Raw genomic sequence first — 27,849 nt, 5'->3', positions numbered from 1 at the left:
CATTGACTAAATGACCATCATGCTGTATTGAAGAAGACTTGAAACTAGAAAGCCCAAAAACTCCATCCATCCATCCATCCATCCATACCTCTTATCCTGTATTCAGGGTCGCGGGGGGGCTGGAGCCGATCCCAGCTGTCATTGGGTTACGGCAGGGTACACCTGGACAGATAACCAGTCTATCACAGGGCCGACATGTAGAGACAGACAACCATTCACACTCACATTCACACCTACGGGCAATTTAGAGTCATCAATTAACCTATCCCCATCCTGCATGTCTTTGGACTGTGGGAGGAAGCTGGAGAACCCAGAGAGAACCCACTCACACGGGGAGAACATGCAAACCCGAAAGGAACCCGAACCCGACCCGGGAATCGAACCCAGGACCCTCTCGCTGTGACGTGACAGTGCAGCCCAGACCATAAACTCATGTTTACAATATCATTGACATCGCCCCCTGATGGCCAGAAGAGAGATAAAAGTTTAGGGCAGCATGGCCTTCACTTTTGAGAGCTGGAGGTTGCCGCCTGGTTAGAACTCAAAATGTTTTATAAATTAATCATATTTAATTCATTTTAGTTTGTAATTCTCTCTTGTGTACTGTGCATGATGCAGTGTTGTATTTTTTGCATTCTGTATTTGTGCAGCATGTTTTCTAAATGCTGAGAGAATTGGATTTTCTAGATTAGGTTGACCTCAACAAGCAAGCTCATCTTCTCCCTCAGTAGACACACACTGCTTTTCTACACACACACACACATTGGCTCCACACTCCACTGGGGAAAAGGGGATGCTGTGGTGTGCAGATGGATATTGTTTTTTTTTACAGGACACGGGAGTGTGCTGGTTATTTATGAGGCCATAAGATTCATATGCATGTGGACAATGACGGAAACAACAGTGACAATCTTTCAAATTACCCAACGCACACACACACACACATGCACACACAGACAGACAGCCAAGGCTCGGCCACCTTCACCCTCTGTTTTACGTAACCTTCTGCAAAACAACAATAACCCCATGAAAGGCCAATAGAGGAAGCAAATCAATGATTAAATTACCACAGCCTACTTTCAAATGTAATTTGAAAAAAAAAAGGATAAAAATCACTGGCAGGCTTGAAGGCAGGTAATTTCATCTGTCGCTTTAGCAACTTCCTTCTTAATCACTTCCTTTTCTTCAGGAAAACAGTGCTGCAGCCTCATGGTGTTTATATCGAACTGTTGCATTGCCATGGCAGTTTAGGTGCTATTTGTGGATAATTGGAGGTGTATGTCACCCTCACAATCTAACACAGGCTGCCCATGCTGCCTGCCACCTCGTGAGAAGGTGTCCTATTGTGGAAATCAGATATTGCCCCCAGACGGATAGTTGGAACATCAAGTCTCCAAGGTGTGCTTTCCAAGATGCGAAATATAAGGCAGGAGAAAACAGGAGGAGCAGTACTCTCTATAGACAAATATTGAATACCTCTGAGCTGTGGGACATTAGAATACAGCCATCCATTTTCATCTGCTTATCTGTGTCGTGGCAGTGCATTAGATTATTCTCTATTTGCTGGGAGAAGAACTGCACAAACTGAAACAGATTGAAATCGGATGAAAAGGGGTGTACGATTTGAATATTCAAAGTCACTTACACGCTGGAGACAGAGGGATGTTTAACAGTTTATTTTAAACACCTGGTTGAGAATGTTCAAGGTGGAAAAGGATTTTCTGTGTGGGCTCGCTGAGGCCGGACAGCAGGTGGTGCCAGGTAGAGATCGTGAGACACAGACCCAGGCAGGTAAATGGAGCAAACAAAACCCAAGCTGATACGAGCGAACCGAAGAGGCAGTATTGCACCAACAAGATTCTACTCAGAACGACGGGACCATCTGGTGACGAGTGGAGCGAAAAGCCGGGTTTCTATACAGCTGAGGTTGATGAGGAGGATGAGTCACAGGTGTGCCAGCAATAAGCAGAGCTCAGGAATCCACGTCCGTCCGGACACACACACACACACACACACTCACACACACACACACACAATTGGTGCATCCCAAATCAGCAGCTGCACACCATTTGAAGACCAAAATTGCCAAAATAATTGCGATTCACAATATTATACTCATAATCATCAAAATATGCTTAAAAATGACACTTAAACATTCTGGTATCATTTTACATTAGGTTAAGAATATATATATATACACTCAACAAAAATATAAACGCAACAATTTTGTTTTTGCTCCCATTTTTCATGAGATGGACATAAAGATCTAAAATTCATTCCAGATACACAATATTACCATTTCTCTCAAACATTGTTCACAAATCAGTCTAAATGTGTGATAGTGAGCACTTCTGCTTTGCTGAGATAATCCATCCCACCTCACAGGTGTGCCACATCAAGATGCTGATCTGACATCATGATTAGTGCACAGGTGTGCCTTAGACTGTCCACAATAAAAGGCCACCCTGAAATGTGCATTTTTTTGCTTTATTGGGGGTCTGGGGACTCAGAACCAGTCAGTATCTGGTGTGACCACCATTTGCCTCATGCAGTGCAACACATCTTCTTCGCATAGAGTTTATCAGATTGTCAATTGTGGCCTGTGGAATGTTGGTCCACTCCTCTTCAATGGCTGTGCGAAGTTGCTGGATATTAGTGGGAACTGGTACACGCTGTCGTATACGCCGGTCAAGCACATCCCAAACATGCTCAATGGGTGACATGTCCGGTGAGTATGCTGGCCATGCAAGAACTGGGACATTTTCAGCTTCCAAGAATTGTGTACAGATCCTTGCAACATGGGGCCGTGCATTATCTTGCTGAAACATGAGGTGATGTTCATGGATGTTATGGCACAACAATGGGCCTCAGGATCTCATCATGGTATCTCTGTGCATTCAAAATGCCATCAATAAAATGCACCTGTGTTCTTCGTCCATAACAGATGCCTGCCCATACCATAACCCCACCACCACCATGGGCCACTCGATCCACAACATTGACATCAGCAAAGCGCTCACCCACACGATGCCACACACGCTGTCTGCCATCTGCCCTGAACAATGTAAACCGAGATTTATCCGTGAAGAGAACACCTCTCCAACGTGCCAGACGCCATCGAATGTGAGCATTTGCCCACTCAAGTCTGTTACGGCGACGAGCTGGAGTCAGGTCAAGACCCCGATGAGGACGACGAGCATGCAGTTGAGCTTCCCTGAGACGGTTTCTGACAGTTTGTGCAGAAATTGTTTGGTTATGCAAACCAATTGTTTCAGCAGCTGTCTGAGTGGCTGGTCTCAGACGATCTTGGAGGTGAACCTGCTGGATGTGGAGGTCCTGGGCTGGTGTGGTTACACGTGGTCTGCGGTTGTGAGGCCGGTTGGATGTACTGCCATTAGGGCTGGGCGATATGACCTCAAATCAATATCACGATATATTGAGGAACTCACCTCGATAACGATAAATGAACGATAAGTAACCCCCCCCCCCCGCGCCTAAAAAAAATGCCACTTTAAAGGACTGTAAAACTAAACTGTAGTTAAGATTTATATTATTTATTTGGTAGTATAAAATAACAAAGTATTAAAAATACAGTCTCTATAAACAAATTCAAAATATGGAGTTGTCAAGTAATCAGGTTCTCTATAACGGGAGAAACAAGTTTACATTTCACATTTTTCTGATCGACATCGTCCTCGCTGAACCCAAAATGTTGCCAAACGATCGATGACGCATTTCTTTTGGGAACGAGGTGCTCTTCCTCCTCGGCCAGATTTACTTCGGCTGCCGCGGCAGCAGCCACTTCATCGTTTAAACCGGCGGGCTCCATTTTCGTCTCAAGGTACGTGTCCACAGGGGGGATTTTAAACGCGTGTGGACGCGCCGCTTCCCAGTATTGCACGCTTGGCAGGCTGCCACCAGAGGATGATTGACAGGCGCTCTCCTTTAAACAACAAATTTTTGCGAGCGTTCGCGAGGCGGCGAGTCGAGCCCGGCGCCTCTGATTAGCATAAAGTAGATTCGACTTCAACTTTAGGCAAATGAGGAGCGGCCAACTCGCGCGCCGTCTCTCGACATTCGCCGCGACGCTACCAGAATGCATTGCACAGCTTTTCACATAGACTTTAGGCTTGTTTCGAATCAAGCATGCGCATGCATTTGCCTCGCAAAACAAGGCATTCTGGGAAAAAAACGTCACAAATGCTGGTGATAACTTCCCTTTGCGACATGTCACATGACTTTAAAAACTTGCGGTATCTCCAGGGTACCTCCCTTCGCATGCTTTTCTCTGCAGATGGTCTGAAATAAGTGCGGACATAAGACACTCCCCTCAATGCCCTAGTTGGTTAGAATTATCACGTGGTATTTCCCACGTGAGAAAATTCCTCAGCCTCCATCAACAAGGGGAGTTCAAATGCCTCGGCTCGAGTTCGTCAGCGACGAAGAAAGCCAGCGCCACTGGGCAGGCCATATTCTTTGTGCAAAGTCCGTGAAGTTTCCCCTGGCGCGAAAGTTTGTGTTATGTATACAATTATTAATAAAGTTTTAATAAAAAAAAAATAAAAAAAAGTCCGTGAAGTGCACCTGTGTCCGACTTGACGTGGTGGGAACTTGGCGTGTTTATGATGAGTTCCGGCGGATCCTCTCAAGTCTCGTGCATGCATCGGCGCAAATGCATGCTATCCGAAACGCGCCCAATGAATGGGACGCGGGGAAACACCGCTGCCTGTGGACACGCACCTTCACCCACACTTTCCCTTCTTGTTACAGACTGGATGGGGTGGAGTCACGTGACTGCACACGCTGTATACGTAGTACAGTACAGCCGAGCGTCTTAAAGGGACATGAACATACTGGTAGCCTACCTACACACACAGCCAAACAAGAAAAAAACGACTTTTCTTTTTTTTTTTTTTAAACCGAATATACCGACATGGGCAAAATGACGTCGGTTGTCGTCGTAAATTTCGGTATCGGTACATTTTCGGTGTATCGCCCACCCCTAACTGCCATATTCTCTGAAACGCCTTTGGAGACGGCTTATGGTGGAGAAATGAACATTCAATGCACGAGCAACAGATCTGGTTGACATTCCTGCTGTCAGCATGCCAATTGCACGCTCCCTCAATGCTTGTGGCATCTGTGGCATTTTGCTGTGAGACAAAACTTCACATTTCAGAGTGGCCTTTTATTGTGGGCAGTATAAGGTACACCTGTGCACTAATCATGATGTCAGATCAGCATCTTGATGTGGCACACCTGTGAGGTGGGATGGATTATCTCAGCAAAGCAGAAGTGCTCACTATCACACATTTAGACAGATTTGTGAACAATGTTTGAGAGAAATGGTAATATTGTGTATCTGGAATGAATTTTAGATCTTTAAGTCCATCTCATGAAAAATGGGAGCAAAAACAAAAGTGTTGCGTTTATATTTTTGTTGAGTGTATATACAGTATATATATATTAAGCCTAGCACAAATTAACCAGCTGCTGCTGGATGGGACCAACCCTTAACTCAAGGTCAGTCAGTCCTGATGAAATGAAAGACCCCTGGAGGAGGGGGGAATTGTCATGCAGGCATCATGTGACTAAGATGAGTATAGGTACATGGATCAATACATGAGCTGGGCTCAGAAAGGTTCCAAATACCAGCTACAGGTAAGAGACCAGACACAGCCTGGATTGTTTACAAGAAAGCCTATGACTTAATGCCACACACACACATGGATACTGGTATGCTTGGTTTCTGCTTAAATGTTTCTGTCTGATGGTTGTTTTATCTTGTCTTACTCTGTTGTTTTAATTCAAATGTATTTGAATTTCTTTGTTTTAATTTTTTTTATTCTATGGGTGTTTGCTTTTACATTAAGTACTTTGTGTTGCATTTTATACATGAATTGTTTCCTTTGGACAGAGAATTGTTCCCCATTTCTAGTCTTTTTGCTAAGCTAAGCTAACCGGTTGCTGGTTCCTGCTAGTATTATTTACAGTACTGTACAATAATAGTGGTTGCAATCTTCAATTTAACTCTGCAGTGCTTTTGGCTTCCCGCCAACATTTGATTATGTAATTATTTCAAATCTTTGAGTTCTTGTTATGTTTAACTAGCTGCAAATCTCAAAAAGCTGAACCTAATTAGCTTCATAAGGGATTTTAAAGGATTTGGATTCAATAAGCAGATTGGTAGTGGATCCAATTTTGCTGAAAATCTATCAAATTCCCAACCCGAACACGTTTTGCTGGTGCAAAACTTATTTTAGTTGGTAATAAGGTTAGAGTTCTCACTTTCTTCTAGGAACATTTATGTTTGTATCTCTATTTGTGAATTTGTCTACATGTGAAGAGCATTCTTCTGTCATTCGTGATGAACTTCAGTCTTCACCCGAGTGTTGTCTGGTCAGGTTTTCTGGGATGCATTAGATCTCAGCGCTGGTCACCAGCAGGGATGATGATGATGGTGGGCTGTGAAGCGAGCAGGCCGCTGCAGGTGTGTGTTTGATTCTGTTATCAACAACACGCCTATGAAGAAAAGCCACATGGCTGCCGGCGTTTGAGACCGAGCCAAAGTAAAACAACGGCTGTGATCTCCCATTTTCAGCAGACCGCTGGGAGCGTTTGATTTCAAAGGCCGCCTCTTGTCGCTGATATAATTAGAGAGAGAAGTTAACGTCCATTTAGCGGATTCATTTGGGTTATTAGTGGGATTAAGCTTTTAATTAGAACTGGCATTTCACTGGAGAGCTTTACTTAAAACGGGGCCAAATAAATAATAACACTGAGGTTAATACTCTGTAGACATTAATATACAGTATGCCCAGTATAACAATATTTAAGTTCAGGACGAAGTATAGAAATAAAACTGTGTGTCCCCGAGAAATTTTAAATCAGCACTTTAATGGATAAATATAGCTTCCACATTCTTGAATAATTAAGAAGAGCTCAGCATGTTTTAGGGATTTTAATGAAAGTAAGCTGGTTTGACTAAATCTTGGAGAAAGTCAAATCAATGCAGAGGATAAAAACAGTTAATTAGTTAAAATGTCCCCCTCGCACCCTGAAGTGCTATATTTTTATTGAGGAAATGGTTCTGCCAGCAAAAGTGTTTAAAGTCCTGATGAGGCTAAGTGCTAATTTTATTCTATGTCATGTTAAAGTTAATCATGGACTCCACCATCTCTCTGATTAGTAGCCTGATTAGGACAATACAATGTTATTACTCAAATGCAGGTGGAAATCATTTGACTTGAATTGTACATCATAGCATGTTATGGTGGGCGAAGTGAGTTCGGACCCCAGAGCAGAGACTGACACAAGTCCAGGTTAGGAAGGAAGTAACAATGTTTATTCTCTCACGAGACAAAGTTAAAAAATGTGGGAAGCTGGCGGCACACTAGGAAACTGTAAAGGAGGAGAGACTGGTGAGTAGCAAGTAATCCAAAATAGTATCACGAGAGAGTGAGAGGAGAGTGACCACGCCTACAGCCTGAACAGCCCTGCAGGGAAAAACACAGTGCCCAACCCACAACACCAGAGCCAGAAAACACAATACAACAACCACCCGAGTGACACAAACACAGAACCGTAACACAGCATACACTCTTTCTAATGAGACTCTCTTTCCAGAAGCACACATTTGTTTTCTCATCCCCATCAAAAACAACAACAAAAATTGTATACAGAAAAAATGGATTTTGCCGTTGAGAAATCAAAGCTTACTCTGGTTGGCAAAAGCCAAGGCTGAAATGCCTTAAACTTTCATTCTCTCTGCTGGCCATCAGGGGGCGCCTCTGGTAAAAAAAATAAATTCTGATTGCATGGTAGTCTATGAGAAAATCACCCTCCTTCATTTAATAATGTTGGTCCATTTAGAGTCAAATAGACCATAAAACAGGGTATGCTTTAGGGTGTGGCTATCTTGTGATTGACAGGTCGCTACCAGGCCGTCGTTACCTGAGCTACCAGTGCAATTACCTACTAAGAACATTTAGGGCCCTAGTTTCGTAGACCAGGCGCTATCAGCGTGCAGCGCACCTGCGCCACACTTACGGGGTGTGTCCGCCTGGACTTTGCAAGTTTCGTGCACCGTGCAGGCTCGCGCAGGCAAGTGGGAAAGAGGGAGGAGAAGAAGGCGTGAGTGAGAGACGAGGAGGAGACGAGGCGTGGACTGGGATTAACACAGCCGATTCAGATCTTCACCAATCAAATGAGCTCCTCTCTTCACCTTTAATGCACCAGGCGAGGTGCAGTGCAAGTTTCGTCACTTGACAACCCAATGACAGAAGCAGCGCCGGCGCTCCCACCACGCGCATCACACGCTGTTCGTGCGTATAGTCATAATAATTATAATGCCGATATTATATCGCTATAGAAATTGTAGGCACATTTTAGGCATGTCTATCACAAAACAGGGTCAGGGGGCACAGCAGTAGACATAATGGTGGCGAGAACCCAGTGATTGCATGAGCCGCCGGGCCATTCATCATCATCATCACCGTCTTCATCATCTGTGCTCCACAGCTGCACCGGATTCCCCGTCCAACACCAGAACGGCGGGACACTGGGACCTCGCGTGGCATTTTTTCAGGCATAGACACATTTTATTAGCAGTGGATAGATATGAAAAACAGGAGAGATAGAGGGAGATGTTTTGGTCCGAGAGGTCCAAGTTTCAGCTGTGTTAATTCAGTCAGGCTGAGTTTCCGTTACGCATGCCATCCGCCTTTGATCTGACGTCAGATGTGACGGGACAATCTATATAGATATAAATTAACGTGTTGATTCAATTAGTTGCATTAAATAGTGTTTGTCGTGATTATTTATTGCATTTAAATGTGCCTGGAACTGTGGAAACCTGCCTGTGAGGTCTTGGTGACGTGTGCGCACTGCTTTGCACCAGAAAGCAGATTGGGATCGTAAGGTCCCCGCCCAGGGTGCCGCTCTGCCGCTTGTGTTCGTCAGATCCACCCGTCCCTTCTTCGTAGTCCAAATATGGTCACTTCCAGACCAATGGATGTGGCATGATGACTACGTCCACTTCTTATACAGTCTATGATCAGGCGTGTGTGTGTGTGTGTGTGTTTCCTACAGGTTATGTTTCAGTGTGAAGTGTGATTTACCCTTCAAGAACACTATAGTTCAAAGCTTACACAAATGAGCAGTTTTCACACTTTGCCCACATCAAGGGCCTGAATAACTTGTTTTCATACATGGAATAAAGTGACGAGTCTGTATCCAAACAACTAATCACACTTGCATACAAATCTAATTTATTTTGGTTTGCAATGTGCAGCCCTGGATCACATTTCTCATATTTCCATTTAATAGATTTCTGAGCATTTGTGATCACTCCAGATAAACTGCAAAAGCACACATAACTGTTAATAAGTTTATAGTTAACTGACTAACAATAAAGGTCAATTAAAACACAGTAAATGTATCTTGTAAGTGCTTGTGAATGTCTTCTATCAATAAACATGTCTATGATGCTTCATAGTCTTATTAACACAGAATACTGTAAATAAGCAGCATGTAAGTACGTATAAGGCACTCTTACCTATTAACTTACAATTATTACAAGGAGCTTAATGTATATGTCACGTTGGATTTGTACGGCAGAATTAAAATGTGTGACAATGTGGATGAATTTGATTTATGGTTTACGTCGGTGTCTGATGTGACATTCATAGCCCTTTTATATACAGTCCCTGCATTTAGTCAACAGAAAGCTATTGGATAATTATAACTTCATATGTCATCATATTTAATGGTGTCAAATCCTTTGTAGTCGATGAGGGTCTGAGTCACAGCCAGGCAGCAGACACTGGATAACTCTACTGGTAATGTTTCAGCTGACCCAGACAGCCTCCCTGCGTGCTTGTTTTAAGGGATTTGTGTTTTTAGTCTGGTCTTCAGCAGGTCAAGCACTTTGAATGAAGGTCAGATTAGCTCCTGCTGCATTGTCTTAAGTTTGTTCACCAAATATGGATGTGAAAACCTTCAAACCACCCTTAAAGTTGAAACACGTCTCACATTCAGTTATTTTCTTCTCCTTTCCCCTTTGTCTTGTTGTTTTTGTCCTGTTTTGTTTTCGTTTTTTTCCCTATTGGTATTTTGTTTCCAGGTTTGTGATTCTGTGTGAGTGTTCTCCTCTTGTTTTAATAAGTGCACTTTCTGTTATTAGTGCTTACCTCACCTCATTCAATGGTCTGCTGTATCTTACTCACTCAGATGGATGTAAGGGTCTGTGTCTGTTCTTTTTATTGAAAACTCAATAAATAAATCATATTTAAAAAAAAAAGTTGAAAGACATTACGTTAACTGTACAATCGATGTAAATTTCAAACTCAAAATAATATCACATAACTTTTGATTCAACGTTTCAGGAAATCCTTAGCTGACAATTAGAAGAGAAGATCGATACTACTTTCATGTCATGTGCATTGAATATAACAAATCTATGACAAAACATTTAAAGTATTGCTTTATTCATCTGATTATTTTAGATGCTATTGATACATTTTCATTAGCACCGGTTCAGCTTATTACTTTCCATATTTTAAGTGAAGTAATCATAGAGCAAAGGTGATCATCCAAACATGCACATGTCAGAGTGATAAATATACTGTATGACTTCAGCCGGGGTCAAGGAGGCTCAGGTGCTCAGCTTCACTGTATCTCCTCTGCTTCACCCCTGCAGGTACATGGCCATCATCCACCCTCTGCAGCAGCGCATGTCCTCCACAGAGACCAAGGTGGTGGTGGGAGTCATCTGGGTGCTGGCTCTGCTCTTGGCCTTCCCTCAGTACTACTACTCCAACACGGACCAGCTTCCCGGCCGGGTGGTGTGTTACATCGACTGGCCCGAGTACGCCGTCTGCGACTTCAAAAAGATGTGAGTCTCGCTCTGGAACATCTATTCACATCGTCAACAAGCGCCGTTAATTACATTTGAATTCACGGCAAATGTGGGAGGATGTTGTTTGTATTAAGTGCAAATGAGAGAGGGCTGCACAAACGCACGGAAGCTTTGTGTGCTTTGTAGGGACGAAATTGAAGGCACATCATCAGTGGATTTGTGCTCTCCCTCTGCTGAAAGGCAAGCGAGTCGAGTCGGACAGAAGAAAAGAACAATTAAATGGGATTGAAACCCTACTCCATCAATCATTTTCAGTTCGTAATTTTTACTACTGCAACTACATGAATGAATGGCAGGGACAGGTACCAGGTGCTTTACACAGCAAAACATTTCATGACATAAAACCTTGATGGAAAATTGAGAATTAAAAAAGCAATTTTAAGGAATGAAAAGGCATTATATGCAGGTAAAGAAATTATCTTGTTTTTAACTTCTTTATAAGAAATCCTTTATAAAAAGTTTTACTTTTGTGTAATGCAATTGCAAATACACAAATAGACTCAAATTCATGCCGGTTTAGGTTTAGTGCACTTTACTTTAGGTATAAACACATAAGTTAAGATTCTAGTATCATCATTCTGACTTTGAAGACTTTAAATGCTATTGCTTACTTAAAAAGTTTTAAAATACTAATAATGAGAAGAAAAACTGAAAGATGTGGAACATTGTGAGGTTTAAATTGAGTTTTTGTGGAGAAATTGTGCAAGTCCTGAGTGCGTTTCTGCCTTTGTGTCTCATCTTAATCACCTGGGTCCGTCTAGCAGCAATCAAAGGTTGCCGTGGTAATAGTAACTGCTAAGTGACTCATTGGTCAGAAAGCTTATTGCAGCCGCTGTATACACCGCTCATAACGCTGCTTACCAGACAGCAAAGAAAGCAAGTCCTATTGCTGAGATATTTTACGAGATGAGTTCGGACCCCTTGATTGTGTCGTGTCACACATGGGCAGAGATGGACAGAGTACTCGACCCCAGTACTAGTAGTAAGAGTACAAATACTACTGGTCAAAATTTACTCCGTTACAAGTAAAAGTAGCTCAGTCGACATGGTACTCGAGTAAGAGTAAAAAAGTACTTGCTTTTAAATGTACTTAAGTATCCAAAAGTACATGCTTTTAAATTTACTTTAAGTAAAAGTAAGAGTAAGAGTAAATTTCAAATAAAATGAATGGTTCTAGGCTTAACATAGTTAATAAATATTTGTGTAAAAAAGTCTTTGGGGGTTCATGTCTTCCTGCACCACCAGGAAATACCAACCACTGCTATGCGCTATACAGTCACACAAGATAAGTAAAATATAATACAATACATATACCTTTAACTAGTATGACTAGATTAACATTGTCAAGTGTTTTGCTTCTTTGCTGTGCTTAATCCCACACTTGACAGGTGCACCAACGCTGAACATTAAACAGGTTTTCACTCAAAAGACCGGACCATTGTTCCTTCTTTTCCCTTTTATTTTTTCTCCATTTGTTGCCCAGAATTTTGCAGAAGTCCTTGGGAACAGGTGAAACAGCCTTTTTTCCTTTTTTACAGCCTCTTTTTACAGCCTCTTTTTACAGGTGAAAACCTTAAAGACAAACAAACACCATTACCATTCTGTAAAACCAGGTACTCACAAATCAAATTATTAAACCCTTAATAATTATTATAACACAATTAATTATTATCAAACCCTTAACACTAATAATAAATATAATTACCATACCACAATTTATAATCAAAAGCCTTAACCATCAAATATGTGTATGAAAATAAACTAACTTTTTACCTTTAAGTTAAACGAGGTTTTAAATGGATTGTTTCAGTCAAAATATAAGTTACATTTTTAACTACAGGAGGCATGATTGTTTAAGCAGTTTCTAAATCCAATCCACAAATTACCAGACAACTAACCAATTATCCAACAATTCTAAATATACATATTTACAAAGCAATATTCACTATAAAACCACATTACTGTGTTAGCAGTGAAATAGGGCCTACACAGTTTAACCGTGCTGTATGCAGGTAGAAAAATGCCCATTTTCTCCCATGTCCTCACTAGCAGCCAGGGATCCAGCACAATCACAAACATTTCTCCCCCATGTCTCACCGCCTCACCAGCACAGACGCAAAGAAATAAGCGTGATCCTACGGGCTGTCCGTTCAGCTCTTGGATTTTTGGTACACGCACAGCTCTGTCGATAGCTCAATGAGAAACCCGAACTGACCTGATCTGCTCTCCGTTGGCGTTTCCTCCTGTCCTGCTTAATTTGACACAGGTGCACAATTAACGTGCTTGCGCACCAGCCAACAGGACGGGCGCGCTCGCCGCGGCGGTTACGCATAAACATAAACTAATTCTAACAGTGGAAACTACTGCACCAAACTATAGCCGAACTCATGCCGAATTATAAAAAAACCCCTCTGGGATCGTTCCCGGGTGGATACGGGTGCCTACCTGCTCTGGTGAGTGCTTTCTTAGAAAAGATATAATATTCCTAGACGGAGTGCTATGTGCACCGATGCTGCATCGAACATAGCTCTAACATTTTCTGAAAGTAAAGAGCTTGTGTCCAATAGTATTTTTTTTTTAAAAAGAAAGAAAAAAAAAGAGCAGTCCTGAAAGTAACGAGTACTTTTCAGCCTTTCTAGAAATTAACTTGAGTAAAAGTAAAAGTATTTGTCTTGGAAATGTATTCAAGTAAGAGTAATAAGTACCAAAGAAATATAATACTCAAGTAAAGTACAAATCCTCTGGATATGTACTTAAGTACAGTACTTAAGTAAATTTACTCCGTTACTGTCCACCACTGCACATGGGAGCAGGATAGTGCTAATGGGGCAAATCTTTGAGGATCCTATCACTTTCACACTGTTACAGCCAAATCCAGATCCTGGAGATATGTGGCCCCTGTATTAAAAAATAATCAGGCAGGAACAATCTCATCCCCTCAGTTGTTAGGCTCCTCAACAAACATAACCCCCCCTCTCCACTTGACTGAACTGGACCCCATGCAGGCACACATGCACACACATTTATGCACAGAATCAGTAGCAGGAATTGCTGTTCTTTTGAAAATCTTATTTGTATTGTGAGACTCATTTTAATTATGTGCTGTTTTGTTTGTCTGACATGAATGATACTGACCTGAACAAAATTAATCTCCCTTGTGGATAGTAAAGGATATCTATCGATCTATTGGCTTTAGCCAGGCAGTTACCGCCAGAAAGGGAACTCTGCAAGGCCAAATACATGCACGTTTAGTATTGTCTATCCCAGAGAATTTGCATGTCATTTTAGACACTGTGGGCACTCTTTCGTGGCGCAGTGCAGGGTGGCGCAGGGTGGCGGAGCCGGCGTAATGCAAGTTTCGACCAGCGCAGCCTTGCGCACGGTCAATTTGGCAGTTTGGTGGATCGCCTGCGCCAAGATGGGTGTGGCGGCGCAGCAGGGGGAGGTGTCACAGATTCAGCTTGGTGCAGCGGAAGTTTCGTGGCAAAAAGCTTCGCCGAGACTGCGCCGAAAGCTCGCCAGCTCCAACCTGGTCTACTCTTGGCGTAAGGCGAATTACAGATGGCGGAGTGGCAGTTTGGCTGACCGGCGCGCAGTGTGTACACGTCATCAAGACCTCACAGGCAGGTTTCCACAGTTCCAGGCACATTTAAATGCAATAAATAATCACAACAAACACTATTTAATGCAACTAATTGAATCAACACGTGAATTTATATCTATATAGATTGTCCCGTCACATCTGACGTCAGATCAAAGGCGGATTGCATGCATAACGGAAACTCAGCGTCTCGGACCAAAACATCTCCCTCTCTCTCTCCTGTTTTTCATATCTATCCACTGCTAATAAAATGCGTCTAAAAAAATCTTTAAAAAAAAATACAGCAGCTCATGCCTGGTCTCACGCCTCGGCAGCCTGTTGTCCGTGGAGAGACGCGCAACTTTGCCGTGAGCTGTAACCGGATTTGGGGCTGCAGCTGGTCTGAGCGGCACGCGAGGTCCCGGTGTCCCGCCGTTCTGGTGTTGGACGGGGAATCCGGTGCAGCTGTGGAGCGCAGATGATGAAGACGGTGATGATGATGATGTATGGCCCGGCCGGCTTGCTATTATGTCTACTGCTGTGCACCCTGACCCTGCTTTGTGATAGACCATTTAAATCACTGTGATGCAGCAGGTTGGAGAAGGTTAAAACAAGCATGAAGAAAGATTTAAAAGGACTGCATGACCCCGGTCTGGCTAGCAAGTCACCTTTCCTCCAGATATCACCTTTCTTTGGGCTGCTAAAATAGAACCAAAGGCCGTGCACATCATACCAGTGATTAAACATACATGGGAATTATTTAAACAGTACTAGAAATAGTAAAAGCTGTCATTGCTGATGAAACATACCAATTCCATGTCCCCTCTCCCCAGGATTTACGCTCGAACATAAAGCGGAGAAATGTATCGTGGTGCAAACGCTGGTGTTAATCTTCCCCTTGCACACACTGAAACCTTGCTGTGCCAGACAAACTCCGGAAGCTGCTTTAAAAAGCAGGATAAATGCAGCATGCCTGAAAGTGATTTATTCACAGTTTGCACCACCCCAGTAACTCCAATTTCTTCTGTGTGTCTTTTTGTAATCCCCCTGGAATAAGTGGCCAACACACACACAAAGGCACACACACACACACAGGTACAGTCCTACAAATGGCACACCAGAGTAGTTCAGTGAGCATAGAGAAAAACACCCACGCAATGACGCACATATGCAAGCACTCAGCAACGCGGCTCTGATCACGGCTCCACTGATGGCGCCATCTCAACTCATCAGCAGCAGTGTTTTCCCCGCCTGCTGCCAGCCTCCATGGAAATATAGTTTGTTATGAACAGTGCAACAGCAATTTCATTGTTCATTAAGGGGAGCCAGCTGCACTTATCACTTTTTTTTTTAATGAAACTGTAATTAGTGACACAAAGTAGCTGAGTGAGAACGCAGTTGTCATTCGTCTCAGTTACTGAAGCTGTAAATGACACATCGGATTAAGACGGACCCTGGGTCAGATCCCACATTCTTTGTGGGCGTTGCCGCTATCGCAGTCGCCCTGCCTGCTGCCTGTGCAGTCAGTGGGAATGAGTGAGGTCTTATATGGAAGTATTAATAGATGCCTTTGTTTGTGAGTGCACGTAGATAACTGTTGCACACCGCCACACAAACCGCTCACACCTACACAAACAGACACATCCTCTTCTGCATCATGAGCTCCCATGTCCTCCTTTTACATTTGCACCTGCAACGTAACTTAATTTCCACACTTGCTTTGTCTGTAAACTCATTACTAAAACGTTAATGTAAAGAACAATTAAAAATGGCATAATCGTAATAATGTAAAAGTTCTCTTAAAGGAATAGTTTGAATGTTTTGAAGTGGGTTTGTACGAAGTACGCTACCAGTGTAGCCAAGAAGATTTTAACACTTAGCTGTAAAGTTGACCTTGACTTATGAAGCTGACTTTGTTAGCGGCTTCACACCAGAATCCAGAAGGATCCAGATCCAGTAAGGTTGCTGCTCAGGGTGCCGCTCTGCTGCCTGTGTTCGTCAAATCCACCCGTCGCTCCTCTGCAGTCCAAATATGGTCACCTCCTTCACTGGTTGTAAAAAAATAAGATTGCTTGCAAGATGCTACTAACCAATAGTCCACAAACCAATGTGTGACCTCATGGCTAAGTCAGCTTGTTATATACAGTCATTGGTCCTATTGTTAACAGCATTTTCATGCCACATTACCTTGTGAAAGTGAGAATTAGCTTAATGTGCTCATTAGGTAGAATCTTCCTCATCACTTCCTCAAATATTTGCTTCTCATAAGAAAAGAAATACAAAAATTCAAAATAGATTGATGTTACCTGGAAGAAACACACACAGACACACTAATTGGACACACTTACATGTTATTAGACACAAAGTACAACACACACACAGAGTGGAAAACAGTCTGAGCATACCTTGTCCTCTGTGATCTCTCTCCACTAAATTGGGCTTCACGCAACATGAACCTGGGCTTAGTGACGGGAAGGCAGCGTGGAGCGAGGCGTCCTGTTACCTCCAGTATTCCTCTGCTGGCAGGCAAAGTCAAAATAACAGCTGCCCTTCCTCCCAACACACACATTCATGAATTATGTATCCTGATACAAACATCCACATGCTTAAATAAGCAGTAGCAATTTAATTATGCATGTAAGCATGCTTTTCATTCAAACAACCCGCACAAAGGCTCATACTGTAGAATTGATGTAGATATAGTTTGTTTTATGGGCTCAGCCAGCCACTGCTATTGCATCCACACACACACACACACACACACACACACACCAACAGCCAGGAAATAAAGACATCTGAAGCATATCAGTCCGCTGGGGGAGAGAAGAGGACCAGCAATTAAAAATATATACATAAGTTACTGTGTGTATAATTTGTCAGTGTGCATGTGGCCTCCGTTGAAGGTGGTTTATTGATTCAGCTTGTAAGACAGCAAGGTGACATAGTACAGCTTCTATTCCCTAAAGCATCATCCATCAGTGGGAGCTAAGGGTCTACTGGGGCCCTCTAGGGAGACGTCCTTGGTCAGGCAGTGCCTCTGCTCTTACATGGTAATACTTTTGTGACTACAGTGTATTTGTTCTAAATGAAGAAACATTGAAAAAATGAATGCATAGACCTGTGCAGTTTTCCATTGCGTGTGGGCCAAGATCCACCTCTGGTAATAGTAACAGTGGTGGAATGCTAGTTGACTATTGCCACTTCATACCACTTTATACTTTGACTTCACTACAATTCAGAGAGAAATATTTTACTTTTTAATCCAATATATATATTCATGTATACTAGTCACTTTAGGCAAGGCAAGGCAAGGCAAGGCAACTTTATTTGTATAGCACATTTCATACACAAGGCAGACTCAAAGTGCTTCACATCATAAAACAAAGTGAGAAAAAAAGAACAAAAAAATTGAAGAATTAAAAAGAAAATAATAAAAAAATTAAAAAATGCATTACAGAAAGAAAAGAGAATAAAAACATATTTGCAATAATTAAAAACAGTGCAGACATTAAAAGATTTAGCAGAAAGCTATGGTGAACATAAAAGTTTTCAGTCTAGTTTTAAAAGTGGTCAGAGTTGGGGCAAGTCTTACATCTTCAGGAAGTTTATTCCAGCCATTTGTTGCATAGTGACTAAATGATGCTCTCCCGTGATTGTTGTTTACTCTGGGAATCACTAACAGATTGGTCTCAGAAGATCTTAGTGGTCTAGAAGTCTTATGTAGTGGGAGCATATCAGTGATATACTTCGGTCCTAGACCATGTAGTGATTTATATGTGAGCAGGAGGATTTTGAAATCAATCCTCTGACATACAGGGAGCCAATGTAAGGATTTAAGAATTGGTGTAATGTGCTCACATTTTTTGGTCTTTGTAAGAACTCTAGCAGCAGCGTTCTGAACAAGCTGTAGCTGCCTGACAGTTTTTTTCGGAAGACCTGCAAGGAGACCATTACAGTAGTCTAGCCTACTAGTAATAAAGGCATGTACAAGTTTTTCTAAGTCTTGAGCTGACATGAGCCCTCTAAGTCTTGCTACATTTTTTAGGTAATAGTAGGCTGATTTTGTTACTGATTTAACGTGACTGTCGAAATGTAAATCAGAATCCATAATAACCCCAAGATTTCTGGCTTTGTTTGAGGTTTTCAGGGACAGAGAGTGAAGGTGTTGAATTACTTTAAACCTTTCTTTTTTAGCACCAAAAACAATTATCTCAGTTTTAACCTCATTTAGTTGTAGGAAGTTTTGGCACATCCAGTCTTTGACTTGCTCAATGCACTGGCACAGAAGATCTATGGGGCGATAGTCGTTTGGTGATAGTGCTACATAGATTTGGGTGTCATCGGCATAGCAATGGTGGTCAATGTTATTATTTTGCATGATTTGTCCTAGTGGGAGCATGTAGATGTTGAATAAAGTCGGCCCCAAGATTGAACCTTGGGGGACTCCACACGTTACATTGGTAGGTTCTGATACAAAGTCGCCAATGGAAACAAAATAGTTCCTATCTTGTAGATATGACTTGAACCAGTTTAAGACTGTGCCTGAGAGCCCCACCCAGTTTTCCAACCTGTCCAGGAGTATTGAGTGGTCGACAGTGTCAAATGCAGCACTGAGGTCTAATAGCATTAATATTGAAGTTTTGCCAGAGTCTGTGTTAAGACGGATGTCATTTACAACTTTAATAAGGGCCGTCTCGGTGCTATGAAAAGGTCGAAATCCTGACTGGAAGTTGTTCTGGCAGCCAGTTGAAGCCAGGAAGTGATTTAGTTGTTGGAGGACAACTTTCTCAATTATTTTACTTATGAAGGGTAGATTTGAAATTGGTCTGTAGTTGTTGATAATAGAGGCATCTAGGCTCCGCTTTTTTAGAAGAGGTTTAATGACTGCAGTTTTGAAGGCCTTTGGGAAATTGCCTGATTCAATGGAGTTATTAACTATTTGCAATACGTCTATTGAATAGGCAGTCAAAAACATTCTTAAAAAAGTTGGTAGGTAAAGCATCAAGGCAGCAGGTGGATGATTTTAGATTTGTCACCGTTTCCACTAGAGTTTTAGAGTCTATGGCATTAAAGCTTGCCATCATTGCTGTGTTACTTTTGCCTGAACAGGGTGGTGATCCAACTTTTTTGTTTGAGATATTGATGGCGCGTCTGATGCCTTCAATTTTATTAGTATAAAAGAATGCAAACTCATTGCATTTCTGCGTGGAGTGGAGTTTAGCTGGTATTTGTGTTGGGGGGTTGGTCAGTCTGTCAACAGTTGCAAATAGGGTTTTCGCCTTATTAGTGTTGTTGTTTATGATATTGGAGAAGTATGTTTCTCTCGCACTTTTTAAGACTAAATTGTAGGCCCGGAGGCTCTCTTTATAGATGTCATGGTGAATATGAAGTTTAGTACTCCGCCAGATTCGTTCAGCCTTCCTGCACTCTCTTCTCTGGGCTGTCACAACAGCAGCTTTTCTCCAGGGTGCCTTTTGCTTACCAGAAATTGTTTTAACCGTAGCAGGTGCAATGACATCTATGACATTCAGAATTTTGGAATTAAAGATGTTTACAAGATCATCAGCATGACATGGGTTTAGAGGTGGTAACGAGGAGATGGCATTTTTAAAGAGTACATTGGCATGTTCATTGATGTACCACTTTTTGACCTTATTTGATTCTGTTTGTGTGTCAGGAATGAAAGAAATATTAAAGAAAACACAGAAGTGATCAGACAATGAAGGATCAGTCACAAAAACATCAGAAACATGGAGACCTTTTGTGATAATCAGGTCCAGGGTGTGTCCCTTACAATCAGTAGCCTCTTTCACATGTTGAGAAAGGTCAAATGTGTCTAGAATATTAAAAAGTTCTTTTGCACCCTTGTCATTCAAATCATCAATATGAAAATTAAAGTCACCAGTTATAACTAGGCAGTCAAAATCAGTGGAGATGCTAGACAATAATTCAGTAAAATCATCGAAAAAATTTGACGAATATTTAGGTGGCCTGTAAATAATTAACAGGAGAACTCTGGGAGAGCATTTCAACACAGCACAAAGATATTCGAATGATGGAAAAACACCAAGTGACATCTGTTTCCCCTGAAATGTATTTTTAAATATAGCAGCAACCCCTCCACCTCTTTTCCCAGATCTACAGACATCAATAAAATTATAGTTGGGGGGTGCTGTCTCGATCAGAATGCTTGCACTGTTATTTTGTTCTAGCCATGTTTCAGTTAAAAGCATAAAATCAAGTTTAGAAGTGGTAATAAAATCATTGACTAAAAATGATTTGTTATTAAGAGACCTTACATTTAGCAGACCCATCCTGATGGTGTTATTGACAGGCTTTGAGGTTGACTTTGATTTTGAGAGAACAGGAATGAGATTGTTTAGGTTAGCAGTGTGTTCAAGTTTCCCAATGTTTACTCTCTTAGTAGTCACAACAGGAATGCAGAAGGTGCCATGTTTTGATGTAGGCGACCTTGGGTCCAGCTGATAATGCGGTCTACTGCTGAACCCTTTTCTGTCTCAGTAATATTCAGGGCTGCTGTCAGGGTGGGGAGGGGGTGGCCAAAAGGGAAGAGGTGGCCATAAGGGAAGAGTTTTGGAGGAGGGGGTCTTGGATTTTAGTGACTTAGTTGCAGCTTTGGAAGAGGGGGTCTTGGGTTTTAGTGACTTAGTTGCAGCTTTGGAAGAGGGGGTCTTGGATTTTGGTGACTTCGTTGCAGCCTTGGAAGAGGGGGTCTTGGGTTTTGGTGACTTAGTTGCAGCCTTGGGAGAGGGGGTCTGAGTAGGGCGGGGGGTAGGTGGGGGTAGCTCCTGGAATTCCAAGGGGGAGGAGGGGAGAGAAAGGTTTATTGGAGGGAGGGAGAATGACGAAGACCTGGATTGGGATTTGGGAGGGGTGGGGGAGGGATCCACATTCAGTCCTCCTTCGACGTTGTTGATAATCTGAGAAGGGCGGGGGGTAGGTGGGGGTAGCTCTTGGAACTCCAAGGGGGAGGAGGGGAGAGAAAGGTTTATTGGAGGGAGGGAGAATGATGAATGATTTACAAGTATTTGCATGCAAACCAAACAAGGTATAGTGGCATAGGGCTGAAGGAACATAGTGCTGGGGGAATATAGGGCTGAGGGAACAAATGGTTGGGGGAACAAAGGGTTGAGGGAACATATAGGGTTTAGGGAACATAGGTCTGGGGGAAGAAAGGGTTGAGGGAACATATAGGGTTTAGGGAACATAGGTCTGGGGGAAGAAAGGGTTGAGGGTACAAAGAGCCGAGGGAACACAGGTCTAAGTGAACATATAGGGTTGAGGGAACAAATAGACATAATATGTATGTGCTTCCGGCTTTCTTACATTGCAGACATTTTCCTCTTTGCTCTCACCTCTGCTTGCAATTTTATGCTGATATTTTTGCTTTTCTTTTGTGATAAATTACGAGTAGCGGCTCCTGGACACTTACGTTACTGGAACTATACATTTTTGTAGATAGTTGCCAAAATTTAACATTTTACAACCTTCATTTTTACAGCTTGGTATTGTGCAAACTTGGCTTACCGATAGCACAAGCCTGCACTGAGACGTGGGGAGACGTGACAAGCTAAAGCTAATTAGTAGCAAGATGCCTCCCTCCTCTGCAGACGACTACCACTAATTTCTACAGAAGATTGCAGTACTGGAAACTAAAATGGTTAGAAGTGAATGTGGAAGTAAATGGACATTGTGGGAACGACATCACTTTACCATGGATCCAAAACAGTGGACAGGATAATGCTAACACACTGCTAGTTAGCACTACAGATAAATAGGAGGGCCGTGTGCAAGGTAATAAATCTACAAGTTTACTGAGTAAAAGGCTACAGGAAAAACTAATGACTGATGATGATTGTGGGTGACTCTGCTGTTAAAGATGTGAGAAACTTTTGTAGTGAAAACACCAAAGTTTTATGCAGGACATGGTGTCTGACATGAGAGAAAAACCCATGGATATTGTGACTGAGCATCCAAGGGTGAAATACATCATGCTGCACATAGGGTCAAATGATATTGTGAAACAGCAGTCTGAAGTACTGAAGCAAGACTTTACTGATCTGCTAAACACAGTCAGCGTGTCCATCAGTGGGCCTCTGCCACCAGTCGGAAAAGGAGTCGAGAAATTCTCGAGACTTTTGAGTCTCAACACATGGCTTTCAACTGCATGTGCTGTCAGTTCAGTTCATTTTATTGACAATTTCAACTTTTTCTTGGATTGCCGACATCTTTTTAAAGCAGATGGACTGTGCCTTAATAGGCTGGGAATAACATTTTTCATCTCTAACCTATTTTATCTCCTGTGTCACCCATCTGTTCCATCTGCCAAGGACACGAGACAGGAGGAATTTAAATCGAAACATCCATCCATCCATCCATTGTCTACCGCTTATCCTGTATTCAGGGTCACGGGGGGCTGGGGGCGATCCCAGCTATCATTGGGCGAAGGCAGGGTACACCCTGGACAGGACGCCAGTCTATCGCAACTTAAATCTAAACATGAAGAAGTGAAAACAAAACATGACACAAGCCCTGAAAGAGAGCCTGTTCGCCCCCCGCGTGAAGAGAGCTTTGACCATGTCAGTCATCAGTGCCGAGAGGAAGTGTCCCCACCTCACCAACAAATTCACCTTCCTCCCCTCCCCAAACCCCTTCCAGGTCACCCTTCTCTACAGCCACCCTTTCCCCCTCCTCCCCTCTCATGGAGTTCACTGACCAAATGAAAGAGCTGGTCACTGCTGGGACCAGGTTCACACCCCGCCCTACTCCAAGGTTCTATCCCTCAAATGCCCCACTGCATCCTCCCCCACCTCCTCTTCCACCACTGGTACTAAGTCCTCATCCAGTTCTGGCAAAATCACCAAAGGCACGACCTACACCACCCCCACCTCTACAACAATGGTAGGATTATCTTCTGTCTCCACAGGCTGATAACAGTACAGCATGTCCAGTTACTTGCGCACAAAATGCAGCAAGCTCTAACTGATATGTGCTGGGCTCAAGCTACAGGACGGATCGCACTCATGACTTTTTCCAGGTTAAGTCGGGGCCCAATATGTTGGTAGCTTCCTCAGTTTGTGTGTTCCTGTGTTTTCTTTGAGAGTGCTATCTCTGTGCGGACAAATGTTCAAAGAATCACAAAACGGTATATCACAGAAAACACCTGAGAAACATTTATTCAGGTGTTCTCCTCCACACCGGGGGGTTTAGCTCAGGAGGTAGAGCGGGTTGGCTGGTAACCGCAAGATTGCCGGTTCGATCCCCGGCTCCTCCTAGCTGAGTGCCTGGTGTCCCTGAGCAAGACACCCTAATTGCTCCTGACGAGCTGGCTGTTGCCCTGCGTGGTTGACTCCGCCGTCGGTGTGTGAATGTGTGGGTGAATGTCAGTCATTGCTGTAAAGCGCTTTGGAGAAAAGCGCTATATAAATGAGGCCATTTACCACACCCACCCTCCCTTGGGTCTCAGTAAATGAGCTTGTTGACTATTTCAATGTGAAAATCACAAATATTATTGATTGCATTGCGCCCATTAAGCTGAAAGTGGTCCCTGGCAAAAAAGGTCTCCATGGAGAAATACCATGCTGGTAATAACAAAAAAAGAGACTGTCAGAAAACAAATCTCCAGGTTCAGTATAATATCTATAAAGAAAGACTTCGAACTGAGAAATGCAAGACAATCCTTTTCCCTGACATCATTTCCAAAAACAATAATAACGCCAAACCTTGTTTGCTACTGTCGACAGGCTAACAAACCCTCCTGTGTCAGTAGCCCCTGAGCTGCTTTCCACCAGGGCCTGCAATGACTTTGCCTCCTTCTTCACAGAAAAAAATCTGAAAATTAGGCAAGCAGTCAGCACCTCCACATCAGGGGCAGGATATTTTCTTGTCCATGTGTCCACTCAAAGTCAATTCAAAAACCATAGCACAATTTCATGTGATTAACCATAAAACCTTGAAGGACATCATACAACATCTGAAATCCTCCTCCTGCCGCCTTGATATTCTGCCAACAGGCCTTTTAAAAAATGCATCAAACTGCATGACCCCAGATCTTTTACAGATTGTAAACACGTCGCTTCTGTTAGGTGTCTTCCCACAGGCCTTGAAAACGGCTGTTATGAAGCCTCTCTTAAAAAAGAACAATTTAGACACTTCACTAATGAACAATTATAGACCAATATCAAACCTCCCATTCAAATTCATTGAAAAAGCAGTTTTTAAGCAGCTGAACAACTTCATGGTACTGAACAAGTATTTTGATGTCTTCCAGTCAGGACTTAGACACAGCACCAAGATGGCTCATGTTAAGGCCTTCAGTGACATCTACTTAAACACAGACAGTGGTAGAATCTAAGTCTTAGTATTACTGGCTCTCAGTGCTGCATTCAACACAGTCGATCACAACATGCTCCTAGATCGTCGGGGATATTGGATGAGACTTTCTGGCACAGTATTAAATTGGTTTGAATCCTATTTGAAGGACAGGGCCTACTTTGTGTTTATAGATAATTACACATCTGAGCGGGCAAAATTACATGTGGAGTTCCCCAAGGCTCCATTCTGGGGCCTCTTCTGTTCAATATCTACATGCTTCCACTGGCTCAGATCATGAAAAACAACAAAATATGTTACCATAACTATGCAGACGATACACAAGTTTACATAACAATATCACTACCAGCACTAATTAGATGCATTGAGCAAATCAATAATTGGATGGAGCAGAATTTTCTCCAATTAAACAAAGACAAAACTGAATGGAGCCAAGGAAGAACTGTCAAAAGTTAGCACCCAGCTTCAAGCGCTAATGCTAAAAAACACAAACAAAGCCCAAAACGTTGGTGTAGTCATGGACTCAGACCTGAACCTGGCTAAACCTAGGTTGAGGGAGCATAAGGTTGAGGGAACATAGGGTTGATGGAACATAGGGATGAGGGAACATAGGGCTGTGCGAACATAAGGTTGAGGGAACATAGGGATGATGGAACAAAGGAATGACCCCTCTGAGAGCAACGTATGTCATACACTTTGCTTTCAAAACAATGCTTTGTCTTCTCAAAATGGTATTTTGTGTTCAAATGATGTAGACATCATGTATAACTCTCAACAGAGATGAGAAAGAAGCAAGATGACTCAGTCATTATAATATAAAAGGAGCTTTTGCTTAACCATTCTGAAAAGCATCACTTTATCTTTGCAGACTGTTGCCGTGGCAGCTTGCTGCACCAAGATTTTAACCACTAACCACAACTTTGATCCTTAACAATACATAGGCCTACCTGCTGTCATAATAACAGCAATTTATATCACCAAATAGCTTTAGATGATTTCCATAATAATGTGTGTTATGTCATGTCATGTGATGTGGGCATCAGCACAGGAAACGTCTGTGTGACAAGAAATGTTGGCACAGGCACATCTTTCATTTTTTCGACGAACTGGTCAACAGTAAGCATTTGAAGCCAATCGCAGGAAAATCAAAAGACACTGGTATCCTTGTCTTACTTGTTTTCTGCTGTTGAATGCATACTCAGCAACCTCTAACATCATTATTATATTTTCCAAACAATGAAGTGATTCTCAAAATACCGCCATACTTCCAGCATTTTGTGCTCATGGAATTGTTATTATCCAGATATACTGTTTGAACGCTGGCTTTTTTTGTCACACCCATCAAAAGGAGAGAAAAATTATTCGTATATAATGTTTTGTATTTTATTGTCATGCAACATTGACTTGAAGTAGATATAATATGGCTTTGTTTTAAGATCCTGTGCTCTGCATTGACTTTAGTGTATTTTTGTGGTATGTACACCGATCATGTCTGAATGGGCTAAAGGCTCCATTTTGGTCTCATCAGACTCTTCTTCAGCTGGTGCTCAGCTCCCAAAGGGGGTACTGAAAACTGTTTTCATTCTGAGGTAATTTGTTTTTAAAAAGCTTATTTAAATTTTAGTTGTAGCTCATCTGTTACAGGAGCTTGCCAACCTCTCTGACCTCACTTCAACAACACATTTTGCTTCCTGGATTCATTTTTCTTATTTTACTATTGGCAATAGGGCCAAAACTCTATCAACAACTGTTTTAACAACACAGTGATGTTGGATGTGGTACCAGAGATTTGAATGCCTACAAAGACACTTAAATCATGCAAATCAGTAGGATCAGTAAATTAATCCATCATTTGTCACTGCATGGTTTACACTTTCATGATTCACTGTCTGGAGGACCTATGAGAAGGAGCACTTCAGAAAGAGTGGACATGGACACGACATCTGGGGCCAGTCTGTCATTTTCAGCATTTATAAAGCCATGCAATCATGCTTCGGCGCGTTATGGAGCAACTGGCCTTCGTGTGAGTGCGCCCTACATTACAGCTGACATTGCAATATAGAACTCATTTATCAAATGAACACACCAAAATACTGTAGAATGTAATTTTCTGCTGAACCACCCCATCATCTCAGGCAGAACATCAACAGTAAAAACCCCATGTACCCATAGACCAATCAACAACACAGCCCAATGTGGTGGAAATCAGTTTATGATCACCTGATGAGAAATAAGAATACAACTCCTAACAGCACTTTTAGTCATTTATTCTATAAAGAGTCCAAAACAGGCTAGCAGTCGCTACAGACAGACTGTAAACAGACAAAGTCTAATAAGTCAAAGCCCTCGCAAACAGGGTGTCCAAGCGGACCGCATCACCGACATACAGCTTCAGAGCAAACTATCTGGCCAGATAGGGGCAGACTCCTTAAGAGTCTGACCAAGTCTTCAGTCTTGAGAAGGCCTTTTTATACAGTTGTTTGTGATGTGTCATCAGAAAAGCATTGTTCCGTTGTTTGTGTAGACGGAGAACTTTGTCCAGAATGTGGTGTTTGAACCACTCATCAGTGTCCATAGATCCATATTGACTTGCCAGCTGTGCTGATGTCACAAGATGCATTTTACAACTCATGTAACACATGACATGACATAAGTGCAGAATACAGGTTACCCCATGACACTTGGAATAGTATGAGTTAAAACTACTCAAACTACTAATTATACTATAATGAACTACTAAATGAAAAATTCCCATCACACCCAACAGATAAGGTGTTAAATTAACCAACACACTTAGGCCCTGTCCACAAGGCAATGTTTGTGTGTAAATGCAGACGTCTTGCATGTTTGGGCCGACCGTGTTTTTGGTGCCTGTAAACGCACATTTTTGAGACCAGGTCCCAGTGTGATGATGTCATCGCCCCACCCCCCGACCCTTTTGCCGTGGTGTTGTTCTTGTTGTGTTCGGTTTCTTCTTCTACTGTCGATGTTTGTATAC

The 27,849-nt window shown here is 42.4% G+C and overlaps 1 protein-coding gene across 1 annotated transcript in view; it reads left to right on the top strand.

Annotated features, from left to right (window-relative positions):
* Positions 1–27,849, top strand: part of tacr1a (tachykinin receptor 1a) — a 53,665-nt gene that overhangs the window by 11,652 nt on the left and 14,164 nt on the right. The window contains exon 2 of the mRNA XM_084025939.1: positions 10,700–10,894. Within this exon, the coding sequence (XP_083882065.1) occupies positions 10,700–10,894 (195 nt within the window). The remainder of the gene's footprint in view (positions 1–10,699; positions 10,895–27,849) is intronic.

This window comes from Eutrigla gurnardus, assembly GCF_963514095.1.
Source record: "Eutrigla gurnardus genome assembly, chromosome: 13".
Lineage (NCBI taxonomy): Eukaryota > Metazoa > Chordata > Actinopteri > Perciformes > Triglidae > Eutrigla > Eutrigla gurnardus.
Note: the sequence above shows the minus strand (reverse complement) of the source record. Positions and strands in the feature narration are given on the sequence as shown.